Consider the following 23472-nt stretch of genomic DNA (forward strand, 5'->3'; position numbering starts at 1 on the left):
AGCCGACCAGACACAGTGGCTGAGGCTGCGACGCCGGAGACTGGTGAGACGTTTTACATCTCCCGCCGACGCCCTCGCACGCACCCCACGGCCCCGGCCCCCCTACCCTTTACTCCACCAGAAGATTCCTCTCTCTCTCCGACCCCCGCCTTCCAAGGCCCCCGCTCTCTCCCATTGGCCTCCCACTTTGGCCAAAGCCCCGCCTCCCTATTCCCCCAGCCCCCTCTTTTGCTTTCAGGCCCACCTCTTTCAGACCCCCTTCCCAAATCTCAATCCCTAATTCCCACGGGTCCCTTTTCCCACGGGCCTGCCTTTTCCAGTTCCACCCCTGGCTTTCATAGTCCCCCCCTCAAACCCCGTAGACCAACTCAAATCAAGGCTTCCTCTTTAGGCTCCACCCCTCACGCCCGCAGGTTGGTCCCTGCGGACCACTTTCCCGCTCCGCAGCACACCTCGAATCCCGCCCTTTTCGCTTCACCTCCTGAGATCCTCTCCTCCCTTTCCCCTCTCTCCCAACTCCTGAACCCTGGCCTGGACTTCAATTTCTTCACCTGTGAAATGGGGGGTGGGGGAGGGGGGATAGGAAAAGATGCCCTCCCAAGTCTCCTCCCCGTCTCTCTTCCTCACATACACACCATAGCTGGTTTATGTCATTCTTATTATTATTGTTGAATTATAATGATAGTTAGGATTTATTGAACACGTACCATGAACCAGACCATGTGCCAAACACTACATGCATTCCATCATTTATTTCATATAGCAACTTACTTACAGGTGAGGACAGAGAGGTTCACATCCTCAGTTCACATGGTGGAGTGAGAATCCAAACCCAGCCCATTCTTCTCTATTAGTGCAGTTACTTACTCCTTTGTCTTCACTGGATTCCTTCAGCGTCCCCAGGGATCCAGGCAATTAGCACTCCTGAGTCAGAGACTGACACTGCCATTTAGATGGTTTTAGACTTTCTAAAGTGTTTCCATGGGTGCACTGGCCAGGAGGGAGGCATAATCTTTACCTGAGGGGTAGGGTCCCAGCGGTCTCGAGAGAGAAGCGGGAGAAGAGAGGGAAAGGACTCGAATGTTAAACGGGAGTGCAGGAAAGGCTCCTTCACTTCTCTGCGAGTTAAAAGTCCACCTTGGGCTGAGGGGCCTGAGGAGAGGCAGAGTTACCTGCTGCTCCCACACCAGGGTAGTGGTGGCTCAATTAGTGCCAGCACTTGTGTGATCTCAGGAACAGTGCGGGGCTGGCAGCTAAAGGGAGAGGGTTCTACTCAGGACCCAGGAATTACAGAGAAAGCCTGTGTCAAATGTTCCTTCACTTGACACACACACACACACACACACACGTGTTTCTCAAAACAGGCTTGTATCTGCAAATCCCCACTGTTCAGAAGAAACGACGTAGGGTAACCTCGGATGTTTTTCAATGTTGTGTTTCAGAATGTTTCAGTCGGTTTTTCTGTTTGTTTCTGCCTCATTCTTTGGGGACATAACACCTCATGGGTGGCAATATCTTATGAGAGGCCATCACTGAGGCAACATTTGTATGTGGGAAGTGGACCTGTGTGTGTGTGTGTGTGTGTATTGTGGGGACTCATCACCCCACCTGTGGGTGGAACTGTAGAGCTGACACACCAAGACTTGCCCCCTGCAGAGACCCTCAGACATAGATGGTGCTTCCTGGGGGACAGTGCTCTGTGTGCCCTGCTCTGTCCCTATCCCTGACACAATGCCCAACATGTAGAAGATACTCAGTCACCATCTGCTTAATGAACACAGGATCTGACCCCCTACCCCTGCACTGTCCAATATAATAGCCACCAGCCCATGTGGTGCTGTATATGAAAATGGTGGCTGGTCCAAATTGGGATGTGCTATAAGTGTCAAATAGACATTGGATTTTGAGACTTAATGCAAAAAAATAGACTTAATATTTTATATTGATTTAACATTGAAGAGATATTTTGGGTGTATTAAGTAATATGTTATTAAAATTAATTTATCTCTTTCTTTTTAGTTTTTTTAATGTGGCAAGTATAAAATTTTAAAACCCATACATGGCTTGCATTATATTTCTTTTGTCCAGTGCTGGCCTGAAGTAGTATGGCCTGAAGATGTAGGACTCAAGAGTCTCAGCTCCCTGAGTGATCTTAGGCTAGCCCCCTAACTTCCCAAAGCCTCAGTTTCCTCATCTGTTTAAAGGAGGTGGACTTGGGGACTTCCCTGGGGGTCTAGTGGTTAGGACTCTGCGCTTCCAATGCAGGGGGCGCGAGTTCAATCCCTGGTCAGGGAACTAAGATCCCACGTGCCGCGTGGTGCAGCCAAAAAATAAAAATAAATAAATAAAGAAGGTGGATTTGGAAAGTGGCCGACAGTAGGTCCTCTAGTCAGAGCCAGCGGTGCTCAGGCTCAAGGCTGGCAACCCCACCTGCCCTTTCCCTCGCCCCATCCTCCAGCCTGAAACAACCCCCTTCTTCTGGGACAGCCTCCTCCCTGCCCCCCACTCCCAGGAAGCCCTCCCTGAGTGCCCACTCCCTCACTCTCCCTACATCCAGTCCCAGGGACTGCAGAGCTGGACACGGGAAGCCAGGCACCTGGCTGAGCTTCTGACCCTGAGCCCGAAAGCCCGCAGGCAAGTCCAAGAGCTGGGGGCACTCAGACATCCAGCTCCACGGACAGGCACCTGTGCAGAGGTGAGGACAGGGCCCAGTCCTCTGGGAGGCCGGAGAGGCTGGCTTGCCCTCAGGAACCACCCTGGGGCCTCTGGGTTTCCCTGCACCTGTGGGCACAGGCAGGCCCTCGGGTCCCAGCCCAGGTGGCCAGGTCATACCGCAGTGAACTAAAAAATGGTCTACGTGCTTGCAGGGAGACAGATTCCCAACTGCAAATAATGACTCAATGATTCCATGCCACTGTGGTGTGTACTGGGAGGGAAAAGCACAGGCTGCTTTGAGAATGTGTAACAGGGGACCTCACCAGCCCGGGGATCTGAGGGAGGCATCTTATTTAGACAGAGTATGGGGAGGAAGCATATTCTACGGGGGTGAGACGCCGAGGTGCGAGGAGGTGCTGGGGAGGGGAGAGGGCGACCCTCAGGAAGGCTGGGGCAGTGGTCTGGGGGAGGTGGGGGGTGTGGAGCAGTGTTGATGGACAGAGGTGGCGGGTTCTCAGAGTGGGTGGGATGTGGAGCTAGCAGCACTGGGTGCCTGGATGTGGGGATAAAGGAAAGGGATTCGAGGAAGTGCCCAGGTGCTTCCAGTGAGGGTGCCATTTTCTGCAATGAGGAAGGTTGGGAGATGGAAACAGGTTGGAGGAAGAGAGGTTTCCCTGCCAGGCCTGGACTTCCTGGGGGCCTAAATCCTGCCCAAGCAGCCCCTACTGCAGGGTGGGGCTTTGGTGCAAGGAACTTTCTGCTGCTGAGAAAACCACAAAGGACAAGGGGCCCCCACTGCAGGGTGGGGAGGGACCAGGGCTCAGCATCCACAGGGCTGCTGGCTCTGACACCTGCTGTCAGAGGCCTGCAAAGAGCCACGGGAGGGACCAGACCTTCTGAGTCAAGGGCCAGGGATGGTTCATCCAAATCACTGTCTTCAGATGTCCACACACGGCAAAGATGGAAGGGAAGCAATCTGTGCGGGCCGCAGGGGAGAAAAGGAAATATGGAAGGTAGACAGCAGCTCCAGACAAGGATGGTCTTTGCTGTTGTTACTGCTAGTAATAGTAATCACAGTAATAATAGTTACTATGGCTGCAGAACTTTTACTGGTGCCTTGCCCTGGACCGAGCACTTTTTTATTTTTTTTTGTTTTTTGCTGTGTTGGGTCTTCATTGCTGCCTGCGAGCTTTCTCTAGTTGTGGTGAGCAGGGGCTACTCTTTGTTGTGGTGCGCGGGCTTCTCATTGTGGTGGCTTCTCTTGTTGCGGCGCATGGGCTTCAGTAGTTGTGGCACGAGGGCTCAGTAGTTGTGGCTCACGGGCTCTAGAGTGCAGGCTCAGTAGTTGTGGCACACGGGCTTTGTTGCTGCGCAGCATGTGGGATCTTCCCAGACCAGGGAACCAACCTGTGTCCCCTGCATTGTCAGGTGGATTCTTAACCACTGCACCACCAGGGAAGTCCTGGACCAAGCACGTTACTTGCAGATACCACCTGGCCTGATGGGGGATGGTGTCCCCATCTTACAAGTGAGACAGCTGGAGCTCAGAGGGGTGCGGTGACTTGCCCATGACCACACAGCCAGAAAGGGGCAGGACTGGGACCCCTGTATCAACATATAATGGACCCCCGTCACTAGAATGATTAGGATAGCTATCCATACAAATTTTCAGGTGTTCCTCTCTTACACTTCAGGACTTGTTTTCCTCCCAAAGTCAAGGTATTTTAAATTTTCTTTGTGGATTCTTTTTCTTTTCTCCGTTCAATTACTAGTCGTTCATTTGTCAGTGAGCATCTGCAATAGGCCAGGCCCCAGGCTGCCATACTGGGGATACCACAGTGACTGAGGTGCGGTGAGGACCTGTCCTAGAGAGCAGAGGCCGTTCCTGCAGAGACCAATCAGGGCCAAGATGGGGAAAGCCCAGAGGGAGTATCTAAGCCAGCCTGGAGGGTGCTCAGGGAAGGCTTCCTGGAGGAGGTGATGTCCGGGAACCCTGAAGGATGAGAGGAGTTAGGCAGGTGATGGGAACTGGATGGGGGAAGCATGACTCAGATGGAAGAGACAGATGGGCATGGATTCAGAAACGAGTGCCTGCACAGGAGCTGCTGTTTGTAGCTGATGGTATGTGGAGTGGAGGAGAGGGGAGGGGAGGGGAGGTGATGAGAGAGGACAAGGGGAGGGGTGTGCCTGGAGGTAGCCTTTCTCCCAAGGGCCAAAGTGAGTCCTGAGGGGTTGTTGGCCAGTGTGATGTGGTCAGATAGGCTTGGCCCAGGTCTCCATAGCAGAAGTGGATCAGATTCCAGTGGGCAGGCCTGTGGCCCAGCTGGAACTGCTGCTGCAGTCCAGGCAGGAGACGAGAGTGGCCAGGGGTGGTTCAGTGCTCCCCGTCATACTGTAGCTACAACTGTCTTTTTGTTGTCAGTAGCCGGTCCAGTGCTTTGCTCAGGGAGGGAAGGACAGCAAGTACAACCTCATACACAGCTGTATCCACCCAGCACTTAGCAGGGGCCAGGCACACACAGGTCCTCAGAGGGACTTGTGGACCGAGGAAATCAGTAGTGTGGGTGTGGGGTAGGGTGGATGAGAGAGAGGCTGGTGAGGTCACCCACAAGCAGGTCCCAAAGGGGCCAGGGAACCGACTTCTCCCCAGGGTCGAGGTTGGATTTCAGCAGGTTTTCTGGGGTTTTCAGAAGCTTCCTCCAGCAGCAGCCACGTGGCTCTGGCTAACGGGGATCCTCTCTGTCCACCTCAGGAGCCACAAGGATGGCACACCTGCTGGGCAGCCAGGCCTGCATGGACAGCCTGCGCAGGGACCTCACCGACCTTCAGGGCACCATCGTGGACGTGTTCTCGCGTGCCGGGCCCGTGCACTTCCCCTCCTGGAAGTTCCCTGACCGCATGGCCTGTGACCTGGACATGGTGGCCCTGCTAGAGCACTACGACCACGTGCCAGGTGACCCCGAGTTCACGCAGCTGTCCCACGCTGTGCTGCTGGAGCTGGTCATCGACAGGTGAGAGCCTGGACCAAACCTGGTCATCTCAAGATGCTGGCACCCACCCCATAAACCAGTAGCAGCCACAGGATCCGCTTCTGGCGGGGTGATGACATTGATGACAACAATCACCTTTGACTGAATGCTGTCGGGGGCCAGCTTGGTTCAGGGCCCTCATAGAGATCTCACCTGTGTCGCGCTGTGCTGTGTCTTTTTTTTTTTTTTTTTTTTTTTTGCAGTATGCGGGCCTCTCACTGTTGCGGCCTCTCCCGCTGCGGAGCACAGGCTCCGGACACGCAGGCTCAGCAGCCATGGCTCACGGGCCCAGCCGCTCCACAGCATGTGGGATCTTCCCGGACCGGGGCACGAACCCGCATCCCCTGCATTGGCAGGCGGACTCTCAACCACTGCGCCACCAGGGAAGCCCCTGTGCCGTGTGTCTTATAGTCCACCTTCAGGGAGTTGCTGGCCACCCTGTTGGTCTCTGTGACACCACAGCTCTGACGGCTACTTCTCCAGCCACCGCCAGCTGCTTCCTTAAGGTTTCTGTGTGTCGAGGACACTACAGATGCTGCTCAGACTTTCCATCCCAGGCTGTTTTTCCTGTCCCTTCCATGTGTCACAGGGCCAGACACGGGATGTGCTTTTCCAAATCCTGGCCCTGCTGGGAAGGAGGCCAGTGGATTCCCCTGCAGCCCCACCACTTCTACACTGTCTTTCACATTAGCATGGTCGTCAGCCTCCACTCCCTGGGGACCACAGCCCAGGCTCCATGTGCTCCAAACCCTGCATGCTAATGAAGTCACGGGGGCCAGACAGGCAGGGACCCCAGCAGTTTGGGGATGACCTGCCTGGAGACAATTAGAAGCCAGGGTAACCACTCAGAGGCCTGGAGGAGCCGACGGTGTGAAAGCACTACCTGGACCCTGTAGGGGGCTGAACATGTGTGAGCCCAGAACACACCTTCCTTCCTTGCTGTGCCCTCTGCTAGGAGTGCCCCGCCTACTCGTCCCTGTGCTGGCTGAGCCCGTCAGGGCCCAGTTCACCCATCCGCCTTCTAGAAAGCTGGAGCTGACCCGCCTTCCCACCCCTCGCCTGGCCCGTCTGTCCAGGTCACTCTCCACCCTCCAGTGCTGCTCATTCATTGTCCCCATTCACAGAGGAGAACACCTTGGCCTAGAGAGGGGTATGGCCTGGAGCGGTCAGCAACCCTCCCCCAGGCCCTCTCTGCCCAAGGGCACAGTTGGTTTGGGATGACCCTCCTGCACCTGCAACAAGTTGAGGTCACTTATCTGCCCATATGTTTTGTAAACACAGTATCTCTTCTTTTAAAACAGCCTGATTCCCATGCAAATACCTACTTCTCTTCCCAACACCCCTTTTCCTTACAATTAGCCCCTGACTCAGGGTAGGATAGGGACCTGGCTCTCTCACTCCAGTCTCCATTGTGGCAGAAGCAGCTCATCCCACAGGAGAACCCCCACCCCCAACTAGAATCAGGAAACCGCAGGGCACACTGCCCTGCACACTCACCCTGAGGCCGTGCGCAGCCTCCTCCGCTTTGGGGGTCTCAGCTGGGTCCTCTGCAAGGTGAAGGCTCTGAGCCACACGGTGGAAGGCAGCCACTTACCCAGCACTTTCTGAGGACTCTGAACACAACCAAGGCAAGGCCCAGCCTCCCAGAGCCTCCTAGTCCAGTGGGGAGCAACCAGGCAGAAGTGCTGCCACCCAGGAGGCCCCGAAGGGGCCCCAAGCTTAGCCTTCAGGGAGGGCTTCCTGGAAGAAGTGGCTCTTGGGTCAGGCAGAGTGTATTCTGAGACGCTCCGAGTCCCTGACGCCCGGGCTGGTTCCCAGAGCGGGAGGCTGCCGGTCGTGTGGTGTGAGGGCACACTGGTGCTGGGCTCTGCCCCAGCCAACCTTGCCATCTCTGCCCACAGGCTCCTGCTGCTGCTTCAGAGCTGCGCGAGCTACTTGGAGAACCTCAGCGTGGAGCAGACGGTGCCCCCCGCCAGGGCTGCCAGGCCCTGCATGTCCGTGGGGCTCACGGTGCGGCGCTTCTGGAACAGCCTGCTGAGGCTGGTCATGCTCATTCGGCAGGTGGCCCCCCAGGTGGGTCAGCCACCCACTTCCCCAACTGCAGTCACCCTCACATCAGTCCACCTGCCCCAGGCTCCTCGCACACCACATGTGCACCGCATCTGTCGCTGGCTCCACTCTGGAGCCCCCACTCAAGGCCCATGCAGCCTGGCAGTTCACAATGCAGGCCTTGGGGGTCATGTGTGGGCCATCTGGTTCTGCAGTTTACACTGTGGGGCTTTGGAAAAATCCTACCTAGTCTGAACCTCAGTTTGTTCATCTGTGCAGTGGGGGTGATAACAGTCCCTACCTCCCAGGGCATTGTTGGGGAATGGTGTTTGTATCGACCCCATTTGTTATGGGTTATTCCGTAACCCTCACAACCACCTGGTGGGCAGGACCACTGTCACCATAATGGGAAGGAAACTGAAACTGACAGTGGCTTCAGCAACACAAGAGCAAACAAGTCCACTAAGCAAGGGCCCAGTACCCGGCAGCTGTGTCTGTCACTGTATTACCCTCCCAGTGCCATGCATGTAACAGCATGGAGCCTGGGCTTGGTAAGCTGAGGCAGCAGAAAGGAGAAGGCATGCTCTCTCACTCACCTTGGTATCAGATATCATCTGAAGGTCTGAGCATCAGGAGTGGCTGCTGTCAGAGAAATCCCCAGAGAGCTGGTCACCTCCAGGGCCCATCTCCCTCACCTGCTTTCCCTTTCTCTTCCTGACTACAGAAAAGGGCAAACCAAGGGGAGACCCCCACCTCCAAGCCCACAGCCAAGGGCGAGCCAGCCAGGAGCCCTGAATTTGTGACTGCCAAGCTCATCAAGCCCACCTCACCAATGCCAGGCTTGCCCCAGACCTGCCAAGAGCTGGACAGACTCCCTGTCAGCGTCTCCCTGCAGTGTCTAGCCAGGATGGCCGAAAACACCAGGAGTGTCCACTCCCAGACCATGGAGACAGCCCTGGTGCCCTGTGATGCATGCACCAGCGTCCAGGGCAGCCTGCAGGAGGTGGGCAAGATGGTCATCAGCCTGTGTCAGAGCCAGAACTTGCCCTCATCCTTAGGCCAGTTCCAGCATCTCGTGCAGGACAGCATGGGGCTCAGGCCGCTGCCGGCCACCACCGTGGGCCACTGGGCGGCCGAGCAGAGCAAAGACCTAGCACGCCTCAGCAAGCACATGGGGGCCCTCACTCAGCTTGTGGGGCCCCTCAGGGCCCAGCTGGAGGAGGCTAAGGGGCAGAAGGACAGACTGAGGAAGCAGGTGGGCGAGCTGGAGCAGGCCCTGCAGCAGGAGCAGGGGGCACAGCGGCGGCAGGCGGACGAGGCCGAGCAGCGCCTGGCCCAGTGGGAGCGCGACAGGCGGCAGCTGCTCGCAGGTCTGTGCCTGAGGCCGGACCCTCAGTGCCAGGCTCTGCCACAGCCTGAGCATGGGCTCCCCCGGGAGCAGACCCCGCAACGGGGCTGTGGGTGCTGGGAGTCGGTGTGGAAGAAACCTGGACTGGCAGTGGGCAGCAGACGCAGGGAAGGGGAGGCAGGGGAAAAGGGGTGTGCTCATCAAGCCGGTTACACTGTGGGCAACTGGAGCTTAATCCCACTGGGGAACGCAGGAGCCTGTGTAGAAGTCCGAGTCGTCCCACGAGAGGGGTGAGGGAGCGGCGGATTCATACACTCACTCCTGTCGGTCACCAAAGGGGACTCCTGGGAAGTTCATCCCCCAGGTAGCTCCAGCCAGCTGAGGCCCCTCTTTGGCTTCAGTAGAAGCCGTCAGGCAGAGACGCAGCTATTGCACTCACAGTGGGCCAGCTCCTGCTGAAGTTGTGAGGCCTGAGGGAGTTGGGCAAGTCACCCCCATGGAGGACACTGAAGCCCAGAGAGTCAGCCAGCCGACAGGAAGCAGAGTGGACAGGGACCCAGGCCTCCTGGCACCTCCCCAGAACTCCTCCCACAAGCCCAGGCACTCCTCCACCCTGGCTAGGGCTGCCACCATGCTGTGGGGTGCACTGGGCGTTAAGGCTGCCAGCCAGGCCCAAGGGAGCCTCTGAAGGGCCTCTCTCTCGGCTGCCATAGAAACAAGTGACCTCAAGACAAAGGTGTCCACCCTGGAGGGGGAGCTGAAGCAGCAGCGGGAGTCTACGCGGGCCGTGGGTGAGGAGCCCTGCCATGGAGCCCTGTACTGTGTGCCATGTGCTCGGTGGCTGGACCAGCACCCTCTGTCTCCTTGGCTTTGGGGGCAAAGCTAAAGGGAACCACAGAGGAAGCTGGGTCTGAGAGGCCACACTGTTGGGTGATGCTACCTCCCACCCAGAGAGTACCTACTGTTTTCAGAACCCACCTCAGGCAGGGTTCAGAGCCCCATTTTGTGGCTGAGGACACTGAGGCCCAGAGATGTGCTGTGACCACTGACCCCGGTCCCAGGTCTTGTCCTGGGTCAGAGGCAGTGCAGGAACTCCCCAGGGCTCCCCCGCTCTACCCCCTCCCCCGCCCACTCAATCCTGCAGAGACGAAGGCCCAGGAGCTGCAAGAGGAGGCTCAGCACAGGGCGGAGGCTGAGAGGCAGGTGCAGCAGCTGGAAGAGCAGGTGCAGCTGCTGGCAGGGCGGCTGGACGGAGCCAGCCAGCAGATCCGCTGGGCCAGCACAGAGCTGGACAAGGAGAAGGTCCGTGTCGATAGCATGGTCCGCCACCAGGAGGTGAGGTCAGCGCCTGGTCTCCTGCAACGAAGGGGAGAGAAAGGGCTCCCCACTGACAGGGGGGAGACACTGGAGACCTAAGGAGAATTCCTGAGTGGCGACTGTGACTGGAAAGAAGTGGGGGCGAGGTCTCCAAGCTTGGGGGTCCTGGCCTTGCCAGGGTTGGGGTCTGCTCCCTTCTTCCCTCCACCCCTTCTACTGCACACATGTGCACAGACAGATGTAGCACAATGGGGTGGGCTTGGATACAGCTGCCTCCTTTGTCCTGCGTGTCTGGGCCTGGCCCCATGGGCCTCATGGCCTCCCTCCTGCCCATCCCGGCTCAGTCCCTGCAGGCCAAACAGCGAGCCCTGCTACAGCAGCTGGACACCCTGGACCAGGAGCGTGAGGAGCTGAGGGGCAGTTTGGCTGAGGCCGAGGCCCAGCGGGTCCACGTGGAGAAGCAACTGCAGCACGTGCAGAGCGAGAGGGAGCAGGGGCAGTGCCAGCTCCGGGCCCAGCAGGTGTGAGCAGGCAGGGCGAGGGGGCAGGGGCGGTACTTCCCTTTCTCTGGAGGAACCTGCAGCCAGCTAAGCACCTGCGGGCCTGCCCCGTGCCTGGGGAGTGGAGGTGATGGGGTGTCCCCAGCGGGCTGGGAGCCGGTCCTCAGCTCTGAGCCTCCCCTGCCCCAGGAGCTGCTGCAGAGCCTGCAGCGAGAGAAGCAAGGCCTGGAGCAGGCAACAGCGGATCTGCAGCTGACCATCTCGGAGCGAGAACGTGAGCTCGTGGAGTTGAGGGAGCGGGAGAGGCTGCTGGTGGCCTTTCCGGACCTGCACAGGCCTGTGGAAGCCCAGATCCAAAGTAGGGGCCCGGGGTTGGTGCAGAGGGCACGCCGGGGCTGGGGGTGGGCAGCTGAGGGCTCATCAGGGCAGGACATGGGTCCACAGCAAGGGTGGCAGAGCCCCCCCCCCCACAGGTGCTCTGCGTGTTACCCACTCCTCTGTGTGGATGGGGACACAGAGGCCCAGTGGGGAGCTGACTGCTCAGGGTCACCCAGCCAAATCCAGACCCAGGTCTGGCTACCTGTGTAGCCTGTGCTCTTTACCACGTCACAGGCCAGTCCTTGCTCAGCTTCCATGTCCCCTGTCCTGGCATCTCCCCAAACTACACCATGGGGCCAGCTCCAGGGAAACAGCCCCAACTGTCCAGTGTCCATGGGAGTGCTAGGGACCCATCTCAGTGGAAGACTGACTGCCCGGCGGCCTGGGTTCTCATCCCAACCCCTCCAGTCCCCTGAAGCTCTGGGGTGAATCCCCGTGCAGAGCTGTTGGGATGATCCACTGCAATCTAGCTTGTCATGATAAGTCATCACTTGTGAGTGCTGGGCCCTTGTGTTACCCTGTCAACCGCCCCGCGAGGCAGGTAGCAGCCGCTTGTGACAAACCAGGAAACTGATAACCAGAGCAGGCAGCACCTTGCCTGGGTTCAGAGTCAGGGGGAGCATCTGTCCCCCCAGCAGTGGGAAAGAACATCCTTGCTGAATTCCTGAGACTCATATCCAAGAGCCGGCTGTGGCTTTGAACGAGTCACTGTCTCCCAGGCCCTCCGGAAACAGGTGGCCTTGGAAGAGCTTCACTTTCTTACCTATGTGCTAAATTTTTGGTGAGCTCCAGGTCCCCCTCAGCTCTCAAATTCTGCAAGGCTTTGGTCACCTCCCAGCAGGCAGGGGAGTAGGGAGTGCAGGGGAAGGGGGGGAACAAGGCCTCAGGAGAAAAAAGATGAGGTGGGAGGTCCAGTATGCTGACCCCACCCACCTGCAGGGCCACCGGCAGGGGACCCTAGGCACGGGGACCCTAGGCATGTACCGGCTGGCGTGTCTGCCCTCTGAGGTCCTGTCTCGTTGGGCACAAGAGGCAGACCTGATGGGGTGGGGTGCCAGAAAGTGGGTCTCCACAGGCTCTGGCAACGTCACGGACGACATGGAGAGGCAGGTGCAGGCCAACGACATCCGTATCCGGGTCCTACAGGAGGAGAACAGGCGGCTGCGATCCATGCTGTCTAAGATCCGGGAGGTGGCCCAGCAGGGGGCCCTCAAGGTGGGCAGCATGGCTCCCCCACCTGAAAGGGGCCGGCCCTTGGGGACTTGGAAGAGGCCCCCAACCCAGCAGAGGTCTTCAGCTTCCCCCAGGGACTCTGCCATCAGCCCAGCTCATTGCACATGGGGCTCTCAGGTGGCTTTAAGCTGTGCTTTTGTGAACCATCTGCCACGATTCAGGAAGGCATGAGGATGTTACCGTGCCTTCCAGCTCCAAATCCCCCCTCTAGCCCTTTGAACCTTTATTTCAAGTGCACCAGGAGGCTTATGAGAAAGCAAACCTTCCCACCCTTACCACGGCTAAGGACAGGTCCTGGAAGGCTTTCCAAACTCTGCCCCTCAGAGGAAGGGGCCATGGCAACAGGTTCAGGCCCTCCCGCCTCCTCTATGACACCCTCTCTGTTCGCTGCAGAGGGGATCCTGGGCCTTTCTGAGCTTGGTTTTCTTTGCAGCTGATCCCACAGGACCAGCTCTGGGCCCCTCCCAGCAAGGGAATCCACAGAGCAGCGCCCCCAGCCCAGGCCCAGAGAGCATCTCCAGGGTGAGTGAGGCTTTGTCAGAGGTGGGGCATGTGGGGGTGGGGTGGTCCCCCTCGCTCACAGGGGATCTTGCCGTCTGATCCTCCCTCAGGCCCCTGGGCAGGCAGCACTCACCTGGCAGCAGGACGGCCAGTGCGGGCAGGACCCCGCAGGGCCAGCCCCAGGCCTCCCCGCCTCAGCAGCCCTGCAGTCGACCCAGCAAGTCCTCCCTAGAGGATGTGACCCACTCGACCAACTGTGCCCAGAACCCCATCCGGGCCTTGGCCAGGCTGAGAAGGAGACTGTCACCAAGCCGGGGCCAGGCCAGCCCTGCATACCAGCCCCAGGAGCGGCCCACATAGCCTGCAGTGGGGTGGGGCTGGAGGGCGGGAAGCTGGCAACCCACCCCATGTAATAAAGCCCAGGCCATCTGCTCACAGCGACCTTGGCCTCACCACACTGGCTCAGCAGAGCAAGAGTCCTTCCTTCCCTGTCCTGAGTCCCCAGCCATGTGGGTCATTGGCCAGCAGAGGTCTGGCACACTGTGCACCCTCAGTAAATGGGAGCTTCCTGCCTCCCTCCTGACAGGGACAGTGGAGGAAGAGGACACACTGAGGGCAGAAAGAAGCTTCTAGCACCTGGGCGATGTGAAAGGCAGTCTTTTCATCCTCACTGCAAAGACTAAGGGGTAACATGGACTCAGTGACCCCCACCAATAAAGAGCAGGGTCAGGGTAGGGGGTGCGCAGGGGAAGGAGAGCAGCCGCCACGGTGGGCCCAGTGAGGACACCTGAGGCAAGGAAGGAGTCAGAGGCCAGGGTTCTGGCTCAGGCTCACAAAGGCAGGCAGGGACCACCCAGCTGTGAACCTGGGCATGGGGACATTAAGGATCCAAGAAAATCAGCCCCCCTTTCACTGCGGAACGCCTCACCTTCAGGAAACACAAGTCAGAAAGGGTTTCTCTAAATCCAGGAGGCTGGACCCCCAGGCCACTGAAGGCAGGGCAAGGCTTCACCCAGCCAGAGAGCGGGACACCCCAAGCCAGCCCTGGCTTTCCCAGGCCTGTCCCTTGGGGCCAGGGCACTGATGCCGCCAGGCACACCAGGCCTGCAGTAGTCCAGTTTTCCTCACGAAGCCTCCAGCCTGTCCTGAGCTACCCCGCCTGTGAAGGACAGGCACTAAGACCTTGCTGAGGAGTTCTGGGTGTGGGGGTGGGATGGGGGATGCTCTCGGCTTTCTATGACAGTTTTCCCTGGTCAGGAGGCCAACAAGTAGAGCACCTCAGTTTACAGAGAAAAGTCAAGAAGAGCTGTGTACGTAGCTGAACTGGCATGGCCACAGGCTGCCCAACTCTTGCTTCTGTGGAGCCCGGGGGCTCGCTGAGGGAGCCTGGGCTGTCTGGACTGGGCCCCTCCCAGGTGAGAGCCAGCCCTCAGGTGTGCTCCCTGAGGCAGGGGGCCCAGGCCCAAGTGCAGGGGGAGGACCTGTCACAGCCTGGCTCCTCTCTGCATCCATTCAGTAGCTCACAGGTCTGTAGGTCAGACGTCCGGGCCCTGTGTGGGTGGTTTCTCTGCTCAGGGCCTTACAAGGCTGAAATCAAAGCATCTGCCAGGGGCTTCCCTGGTGGCGCAGTGGTTAAGAATCCGCCTGCCAATGCAGAGGACACGGGTTCGAGCCCTGGTCCGGGAAGATCCCACATGCCGTGGAGCAACTAAGCCCGTGTGCCACAACTACTGAGCCTGTGCTCTGGAGCCCAAGAGCCATAACTACTGATCCTGCATGCCACAACTACTGAAGCCTGCACACCTAGAGCCCGTGCTCCACAACGAGAAGCCACCGCAGTGAGGAGCCCGCGCACCACAACCAAGAGTAGCCCCCGCTCGCCGCAATTACAGAAAGCCCGCGCACAGCAACAAAGACCCAACGCAGCCAAAAATAAAAAATAAATAAAATAAAAAAAGCATCTGCCTTTCTTTTGCAAGGGTGTGGGGCAGAATCCAGGCTCATTCTGATTGTGGGCAGAATTCTGGTTCTTGCAGCTGTCGAACTGATGTCCATTTCCTTGCTGGTCGCTGTCGGGGCTACTCTGGGCTCTGAGAGGCCATCCAGCTTCTTGCCATATGGCCCCTCCATCTTCAAGTCGGCAACAGAGAATTTCTCAGGCATTGAATCCCCTCCATGGTTCAAATTTCTGAATTCCTCTCCTTCCACCAGCTGGAGAAAACTCTACTTTTAATGGGCTCACGTGGTTAGGTCAGGCCCACTTGGATGCTTTCCCATATTAAGGTCAACTGTGCCATAAAGCAACCTAATCATGGGAGTAAAATCCATCAGCGTCATAGTGCCAGGATCACATAAGGCGTGTCCATGAGGGCTGGGGGAATCTTGGGGGCCATTTTAGAATCTGCCTCCCATGGGCAGTAGACTCCAGGGCAACTTGTTTATCTTAAAACATCCACACAAATTTTACATCTTATGTTAAAATATATCCATGTTTAATATTAAATCTCCCGTACCCCAAATCTAAAAAAACGGATGCCCCTGTAAGATGTACCACATTTATCCTGTGGCTTCAAGTATCCTGGTCAGCAACCTGTAACCCCACGGAGAAGCACAGGACTAGATGGTTTCTAAGGCCTCTGGTCCCAGCCAGGCCCCAGAAGGGAGCCCAGCTGGACAGGCCATGGGACCTGCAGCTGCCGGTACCCAAGGACCAAGGGTTAGCAGGCAGTGGAAGGGCTGCTAGGTTAAACATCATAGCCTTCAAGATGTGTCATGGAACGTGGTCAGGTTAGAGTGCCCCCAAGGCCAGATAGCTCCTCTCCCAACCCACCCCCAATAAATAAGCACAAAACCTGGCCACTGCAGCCTCAGGCCCCAGGGATGCCCTGACAGGCAGGTCAGAGAGCTCCCAGAGCCCTGGGAACAGCAGCACTGCCCACACCTTCTTCCCCAGGTCCCTGGCCAGAGTCCTGGGAGCTGTCTGAGTGGAAGGCAGGCACACCCCAGGATGGCAGAGAAAGGCCCCAAAGCAGCCTCTCTTCCTGCTGGGTCTGGGCCCTGCATCCTCAGCCTGGGGGCTGTGGTCCCTCCATCCCAGTGTGGATGTGGTGGGCACCTTGCCCCTCAGCAGGGGAGGCCCCTATCCCTCCTTCCACCCATAGGGTTTTCTGTCCTGTTCCCCCTGCCGTCTTGTTTCAGGCACCAAGGGCCCAGGGCCAGGATGCAGATGGAGGGATGCAGAGATCCCACATGCAGAGATCCAGCTGGGGCAGCTAATCATCTGAGTAGCGGTTCCCTGCAGGAGAGGAGAAAAAATATCAGGGAGGGAGGTGTCAGGTGGGAACCAGGTGGAGATGGCCAAGGGCCCCCACCCTTGGTGCTCACCCAGGACGTTGAATTTGCACAGCGGGCAGGTCTGCTGGATCATCAGCCAGGGGTCCACACAGTCTCGGTGAAACTCATGCTTACAGGGCAGCACCCGGAGCCACTGCAGAGTCGGGGAGATGGCTCAGGCCACAGGCATAGGCCTCCAGTGGGGGTAGCAGGCCCCACGCCCACACCTGAGCTGGGGAACTGAAACCCCTGTGACCTGCCCCACCCCCATGCTGCTTTCCATAGCTCTGGTGGGGCTGGGTGAAGGCCTGGTTGGGGTACTTCTCAGGTCTCTTGGGAGCAGGGTAGGGGGCATCACGTGTCAGCCGAAGGCTGGTCTCTGCCCAGGGCACTAACTTGCTTGTTGCAGAAATAGTCCAGACACACGGCGCAGGTCTCAGCACCAGGCTCCGGGGGGTCCTGTGCCGCCCGGCCCAGCCGGCAACGCCGGGTCTTGAGGGACGCCAGCCTCTGCACCACCTGGCGCTTGAGCAGGTCCACCTGTGGGGTAAGGGCACACAGTTCCCAAGGGCTGGGGACACCAGGGCTCCCGAGGGCCCCCGAGGGCTGGCTCCCACCTGGCCTCGGGGCTCCCGCTGGCTCTGCCGGGATGCCTGCCGCTGAGCTTGGACCACGAGGCCTGTGCACAGGAGCATGGCCACCAGCAGGATGGTGTTCCACAGCTGTTGCAGGGGCTTCTGGGGAGAAGAGCAGGGTGTCAGGGGCGCTGGAGCCACCCCACCCTCTTTACCCAGTAAATCCACCCCAAGGACTAGGCAGATGAGGTCCATGGGCACCATGACCCCGGAGGCGCCAGGCTTCCTCTTCTGAAGCTGCTGTCCCCCGCCCCTGCCCCGTGCTCTCTCAGGGGCTGCCCCAGATTCACCCTACATCAGTGCTCAGCCCAGGCCAATCCTGGGCAACAAACCCGGTGTTTATGCACTCACAGAAGCATCTACTGGCAGCCTCACAGACTCCCCAGCCCAGGACCCCCATCCCTACCCAGCACTCCTCCTGGTCTGGGAGCCATCACCCACCCACCCACGCCCATCCAGGCTGAGCATTCACAGCCTGAGAGGGCGCTAGTCCCTAGGCCCTGTCTCCTCACTCCCTAGAGGCCCCGCACGCCCCTCCTCTCCTCCCCACTCTGCTGCTCTTCAGGTGCCCTGCTCAGGCCTCACCCGCCCAGGTCCCACCCACAGTCACAGGGATCTCACCTGCAAACCCGATTACACAGCACCCCTACTTGACCCTTCCCTCTGATGCTCCCCTCCCACCTCCTCCGCATTCCCCATCCTCAGGAGGAAACCCAAACTCTTCTACCAGGGGGCCCTCAAGGCCCTTGATCTCCACCCCTCCCCCCTCCCCCATCCCATGCTCCCTGCCCCTCCCACGTCTGTGCCTTTCCACACTGTTCCAGGTCTTGGGAACTAATGCTCTTCTTCCACGCTCCCTCCCTTGGCTTATGGCTTTGGACACCTCTTGCTCTGGAAGCTCTCCCTGACCAACCCTGCCAGGCAAATGTTCCCCCCTCACCTCCCCTGCCACCCTCCTCATACCCACTCTGCCCTCAGCGGTCCTCCAGCTCCCGCTGGTGGGAGGGAACCACGTCTGAGGTACCTCACTTCGCCTTTGAGAGGCCCCCAGGGGGACACACTGACCTAGACTGAACTGCCACCAAATCCAGTGTGGCAGACAGGCTGTGACCACTCAACAGCTGGCTCAGGAGGTGACACAGCGGAGGAAACAAGACCCAGCCGCTAACCCACCAGCACACGGGCCTGCGGACGTGTCACAACTAATAAATGCATTCGTTTAAAAGTTTTCTGCCTTGGGCTTCCCTGGAGGCGCAGTGGTTGAGAGTCCGCCTGCCGATGCAGGGGACATGGGTTCGTGCCCCGGTCCGGGAAGATCCCACATGCCGCAGAGCAGCTGGGCCCGTGAGCCACGGCCGCTGGGCCTGCGCGTCCGGAGCCTGTGCTCCGCAACGGGAGAGGCCACAACAGTGAGAGGCCCGCGTACAGCAAAAAAAAAAAACAAAACAAAACAAAAAACTTTTCTGCCACCATGTTCTTCCCCAGCCAATGCTGAAGTTCAACTGCCAACACGTGGTGGGAGAGGGGCTGAGAAATGATTTGATGGGCAAGGTTGGGTGCTGTTAGGGTCATAAGATGTTGCTTTGGTTCAGGGTGGAAGCACTCTGGGGGCCACTGCCAAGAGAGGTCTATGAGCCCCAGCTTCACACTCTGTCCCACCCTCGCCCCCTGGCTTGTGTCCGCGTCCCCTTTCATCCATGGAGGGATGGTGACACCTGCTGAGGAAGCTCTCCCGAAGCCCCTAGGCTGAGCTCAGGCGCCTTCACCATGCCTGAAGGGCCATGCCCCTCACCAGCTCAGTAATCACCCCAACAGGTGACAGTGTCTCTGGCCTAGTTCCTCCCCTGATAGGGCCACATGAGCCCAGGGCTGGAGCTGCCCTGTCCTCATACCCCCTGCCATGCTGAGCCAGGCTGACACGTGGCAGGACTCGCACGACCTTTACACTGTAAACTCTCTGGGGCAGAACCTGGAGCTCTGTGCTTTGGAGCGGCCAGTGAGTTCTGGGTGGGCCGAGGCTGTGGCTGGCCTGGAGCTCTACTGGAGGCCAGAGACCCCATCTCCCCAGGCTCGGTGCATCTTGGGGACTCCCAGGTGAGGAGGGAGGGCAGAGTTGGGCCTTGTCCATCAGAGCAGTAGGACATGGTCATCAGACTTTTCTGATACATGGTGACTACAACTCTGGATGCCCAGAGGCTGGAGGAGTGGTGACTGGGCCCTGGGGCTGAGAGCTGGCCCTGGCTGTCCTTCAGACACCTCAGCTACCGTGGGCTCCCAACACCTGTACTGGCCCACCCCAGCCAGCAGCAAGGCCAAGGCTGTTCAGCATTGCCCTCACAACCAGCCAGCCTGACCTGACCGACAGTACATGCCCACCTACTGGCCTCTTGGGCACGCTCCCAGTCTGATCCTCTCTGAGCTCCAGGCTTTCTGCCTGCAACTCCTCCCAGTCTCTCATCTGACAGCCCCTCACCAAATGCCTGCCCCTCCCAGAAGTCCATGTGGGCTGCCCTCCAGGGGGAGAGAGGGCGGGCTCTCTCCTCTTCCAGAAAGCCCTTCCTTCCACTCCCGCAGCCTCACTCCCCGCTCGCTCTGCAGAACTGCGGTTCACGCTGCTCAAGCGAAATTGTGCTCTGGGCTGCCTCCGTGTAAGTTCCTCTTCTCTGCCCGTCTTTGAGGCCTTGAACAGCAGAGCCCGGGTCTTCCAAGGCCTTTTGTACCCTCCACAGCCCTTCTCACGGACCCCCAAGTGTCCTAGAATATCAGAACAGTCACCTTTGGTGACTGTTGACTTATTCGAGCACTCATAACAATAAAGGTACTGTAGCAGAGCAGCTACCCATCTGCTCAGTGCCCGCCGTGAGATTTACATACACGATCTCAACAATCTTGTGGCCGTGTGCTATACCTGTTCACAAATGAGGAACGTGAGACCAGAGGTTAAACACGCAGCCTAACATTGCTCAGCTAAGGTTTCAGAGCCTCATTCCAAGTCCGCCTGACTTGAAGCTGCCTTGCACGGCTCCCCATCCACCGAGGCATGCTGGAGGCTGCTCATCAGGAGAGCGGGGAAAACCTGCCCTGCAGAGTGGGGATTTGAGAAATGCTTGCAGACACAATACCTTTGACCCTCTCTATGCCAAGCACTGGGAAAGCCAGAGACAAATAAGACACAGCCTGGCCTTCGGGAGACACAGTCACAGTCCCCAACGGTCACACAGGATGGGCTGCCCTAAGAGGCCTATGAGGGGGCTTCCCTGGTGGCGCAGTGGTTGAGAATCCACCTGCCAATGCAGGGGACACGGGTTCAATCCCTGGTCTGGGAAGATCACACATGCCACGGAGCAGCTAAGCCCATGTGCCACAACTATCGAGCCTGTGCTCTAGAGCCTGTGAGCCACAACTACTGAGCCCGCGCACCACAACTACTGACCCACATGCCTAGAGCCCATGCTCCACAACAACAGAAGCCACGACAATGAGAAGCCCGTGCACCACAACGAAGAGTAGCCCCAGCTCACCACAACTAGAGAAAGCCCACGCACAGCAACGAAGACCCAATGCAGCCAGAAATAAATAAATTAAATTAATAAATTTCTTTTAAAAATTAAAAAAGAATTTAAGAAAATAAAAATAAAAGCAGTAGGGGGGCTGGGAGCCCAATGTGAGGGAGGCTTTCCGAAGAAGGCAGGAGGATGAGTTGTGAGGGTTCTGGCTGGACTGGGACATACAGAGCTGGAGAAAGAGAATGTCCAAGCCTACAGACAAGCCCCGGTGGCAGGAGACCGGGGCGTGAGTGGAGACCGGTAAATGGCACAGAGTGGCTGGAGTGTAGGGAGAAGACTGGGAAAAAAGAAGGATGAGTGATCAGGAGAGCTGTGAAAGCCAGGTAAGGAGTTTGAATTTCATTCTGCAGGTGATAGGGAGTCAAAGAAGGCTTCTGAGAGGGACAGGGATGTGACAACAGCAGCAGCTAAAGCTGACTGTGCATGACCCCGGGTCAGGCACCACACGGAGCACCCACCCAGCCCCTGAACCCTCACAGCAGCCCTGGGAGGTGCAAGGGGTGGTCCTCCCCACCAGGGCAGCAAGACGCCGCAGGACTGGAGACAAGTCATGTGTGTGGTCCCCCCACCCCCACCTCCTCTCTCCAGGCACTCACCTGCTCCTGGGCCCGACTGCCTCCCAGGCACACCAAGTCCTGCCATCCTCCGTAGCTGTCCTTGGAGAGGCCACAGGTGGTCCACAGGGTCAGCTTCCACTCGATGTTGGCCGACAGAGACTCTCCGCTGGTGATCTCAGCTGTGGCCTGGGTCCTCCTGAGAGGGGAGGCCAAAGGGGCCAGACAGAAGGGCTCTTGGGAGGAGAGGCCCGGACCCACTCACCCCAGCCTTGTGGGAAAAGGATACCCCTGAGTATCACCCCACAGCCCTTCTGCTTTGGCCCCCACGCCTTTCCCAGCCAGTGGTTTTTCTAGTTCTCATAACAGCCGGCCAAGGAGGCTCTCAAGCACAGGGAAGAGTCAATCAGGAATCTGGCTTCCTCCTTGCTGGAGCCAATCACCTCCACCTATAGAGCCCATAGAATCATCTCCTTCTAGTCCTCTCACCCGTTTTTCAGACTAGGAGGCTACAGTCTCAGACTAACAGGGAAGGCCCTGGTCCCAGGACCCCTGAGCCCACGACAAAGCCAAGGACCCTAGCACCCAAGCCCAGTCCTTTGAGCCCAAACCCCAACTCACTGCAGCAGTGCCTCCAACAGCTTGGTGACATTGGAAGAATAATGGAGGACAATCACTGGCCTGAGCAGAAGTTGGGATATGTCCAGCTGTAGGGGGACAGGGAGGTCAGCCAGGCCGGGTCACCCATTCCCCAGCCTATGTGCCCCAAAAGCCTGATCCGGTTTACCTCTCGGACCACGTTGTGGTTCAAGATGAGGAGAAGCAAGGCAGAGGCTCCCAGGAAGAGCGCCCTCCGCATCTGCAGGACAGAGGCAGAGGCTAGCACACACCCTGCCCACACACCTGTCTCACCACCTGTGGTCATAGTTGTTCTCAGCTCCTGGCTCTGCGGTTAGCATTTCCTTTGGACAGATCAGCTATAAGCTCCCTGAGATCAAGGGCAAAAACCCTTATTCCTCTCACCTTCCCCCCAGATGCTCTGTGGGACCCAAATAATACTGTGCTTTCCCTGGTCCAAGCAGGGCAGGCTTGCCCACCGACCCCCAGCAGGAACTCCCCACTGTATACTCTCAGAGTTTGGTTGAGCTTCCTGACTCTCTCTAGCCTCCTCCCACCTCTCTGCTGCCAACCACACTGACTCCAGTCTACCCCTGGGGTCCCTTGCCCCAGCCAGGCCCAGGGCTTCTCTGGAAGCTCCTTAGGGGCCCACCTGGTAGTCTGGCTCTAGCAGTTGCCTTGAAAACCCTTCCTCCAGCCCCCTTTCCACATACACCCCCTGCACCTGCTGAACCAGAGCCTTAGGATAGGCCTGTGGACCGCTGTCCTGACTCTCCTGGTGAACCTGGGCCTCCTGCTCCTTGCCCACGTATGCCACTGCAATCCAGCCTTCTACGGGCACCTCCTGCTCAGCATCCACGATGTCCATCTGTGGGGCAAGGGGCCATGGTAGAAGGAGGAGGGGGAGGAAGGGGGATCGGTCACACAAGCGATGCAAGGCCAGGGTTTGGGAATGAGTCTGGAGGGGAGGGCATCTGATCTCAGGTTCTGGAAGCCGGAATGCTGGGGACCTGGGCAGCCTGGGGAAGGGGCGCTGGGCTGACAGGGCTTGGTCCAGGATGAAGGCTGGATCTGGGTGCAGGGTCTACGGCGGGGTGGGGGCCATATGGCTCAGCGGCGCTCACCAGCAGCAGACGGCCACCCAGAGGGAGCGCCGGGTCGGCCTCGGGGCCAATCCTGACGCCCTCCAGCAACAGAGCGTCCTCCCGCGGCAGCCTCACGTCCACCCGCACGGCGCGGGCCGCCCCCCGCCCCTCCCTAGCAGTGGGCTCGCTGCCGTCCGCCGCGGCCCCGGGCCCCGCCAGGCCCAGCCAGAATGGCAGCAGGGGCAACAGCAGCAGCAGTGGCGACGGCGGCGGCGGAGGAGGCGGCGGCGGCGACCTCGGCGTGGGGCGAGCGGCGGGGCCCATGGCCGGACACAGGGGCGCCGGGGGTCCTGGGAGCGTGGGGAAGCGGAGGGAGCCAGGCCGCAGCCGGACGGGGCGGGACGCCGGGGGGGGCGGGGGCGGGGGCGTGGCCGGACGGGGAGGAGCGCCGGGAGGCGGGGTGGGCTCGCGGCGGCTCCCGCTCCCAGACCCGGCCGCGCGCGCCCCCTGGTGGCCGTGGAGAACACAGGCGCCGGCGGTCAGCGGGGCTGCAGCCGGGCGGAGCCCAGGTCAACTGGCAGAGGTGGGAAGTCAGAGGAGGCGCTCCCAGCTTTTGGTTGTCAGACGGCGGAGACCAGAGGAAGGGAGACCGACGGAGATAGTTGGAAGAT

The 23472-nt window shown here is 58.9% G+C and overlaps 2 protein-coding genes across 2 annotated transcripts; one reads left to right on the forward strand and one right to left on the reverse strand.

Moving 5' to 3' along the window:
- Positions 1–5407: 5407 nt before the first annotated feature.
- On the forward strand, positions 5408–13370 carry CCDC157 (coiled-coil domain containing 157; the record flags this gene model as incomplete). Its single annotated transcript, XM_082667806.1, has 10 exons — positions 5408–5666; positions 7586–7757; positions 8458–9103; positions 9795–9872; positions 10226–10416; positions 10743–10919; positions 11088–11256; positions 12352–12491; positions 12943–13031; positions 13121–13370. Exons 1-10 carry the CDS (start codon positions 5419–5421, stop codon positions 13368–13370), a joined length of 2160 nt encoding a protein of 719 aa, XP_082523932.1. The 5' UTR covers positions 5408–5418.
- A 2130-nt stretch (positions 13371–15500) lies between these two features.
- RNF215 (ring finger protein 215) lies at positions 15501–23125 on the reverse strand (the record flags this gene model as incomplete). Its single annotated transcript, XM_082667853.1, has 9 exons — positions 15501–16305; positions 16395–16497; positions 16740–16883; positions 16961–17080; positions 21141–21297; positions 21720–21805; positions 21886–21957; positions 22441–22584; positions 22841–23125. 9 exons carry the CDS (start codon positions 23123–23125, stop codon positions 16283–16285), a joined length of 1134 nt encoding a protein of 377 aa, XP_082523979.1. The 3' UTR covers positions 15501–16282.
- Positions 23126–23472: the final 347 nt, after the last annotated feature.

The sequence above is a fragment of the Grampus griseus genome, assembly GCF_964374135.1.
Source record: "Grampus griseus genome assembly, chromosome: 12".
In the NCBI taxonomy this organism is placed as follows: domain Eukaryota; kingdom Metazoa; phylum Chordata; class Mammalia; order Artiodactyla; family Delphinidae; genus Grampus; species Grampus griseus.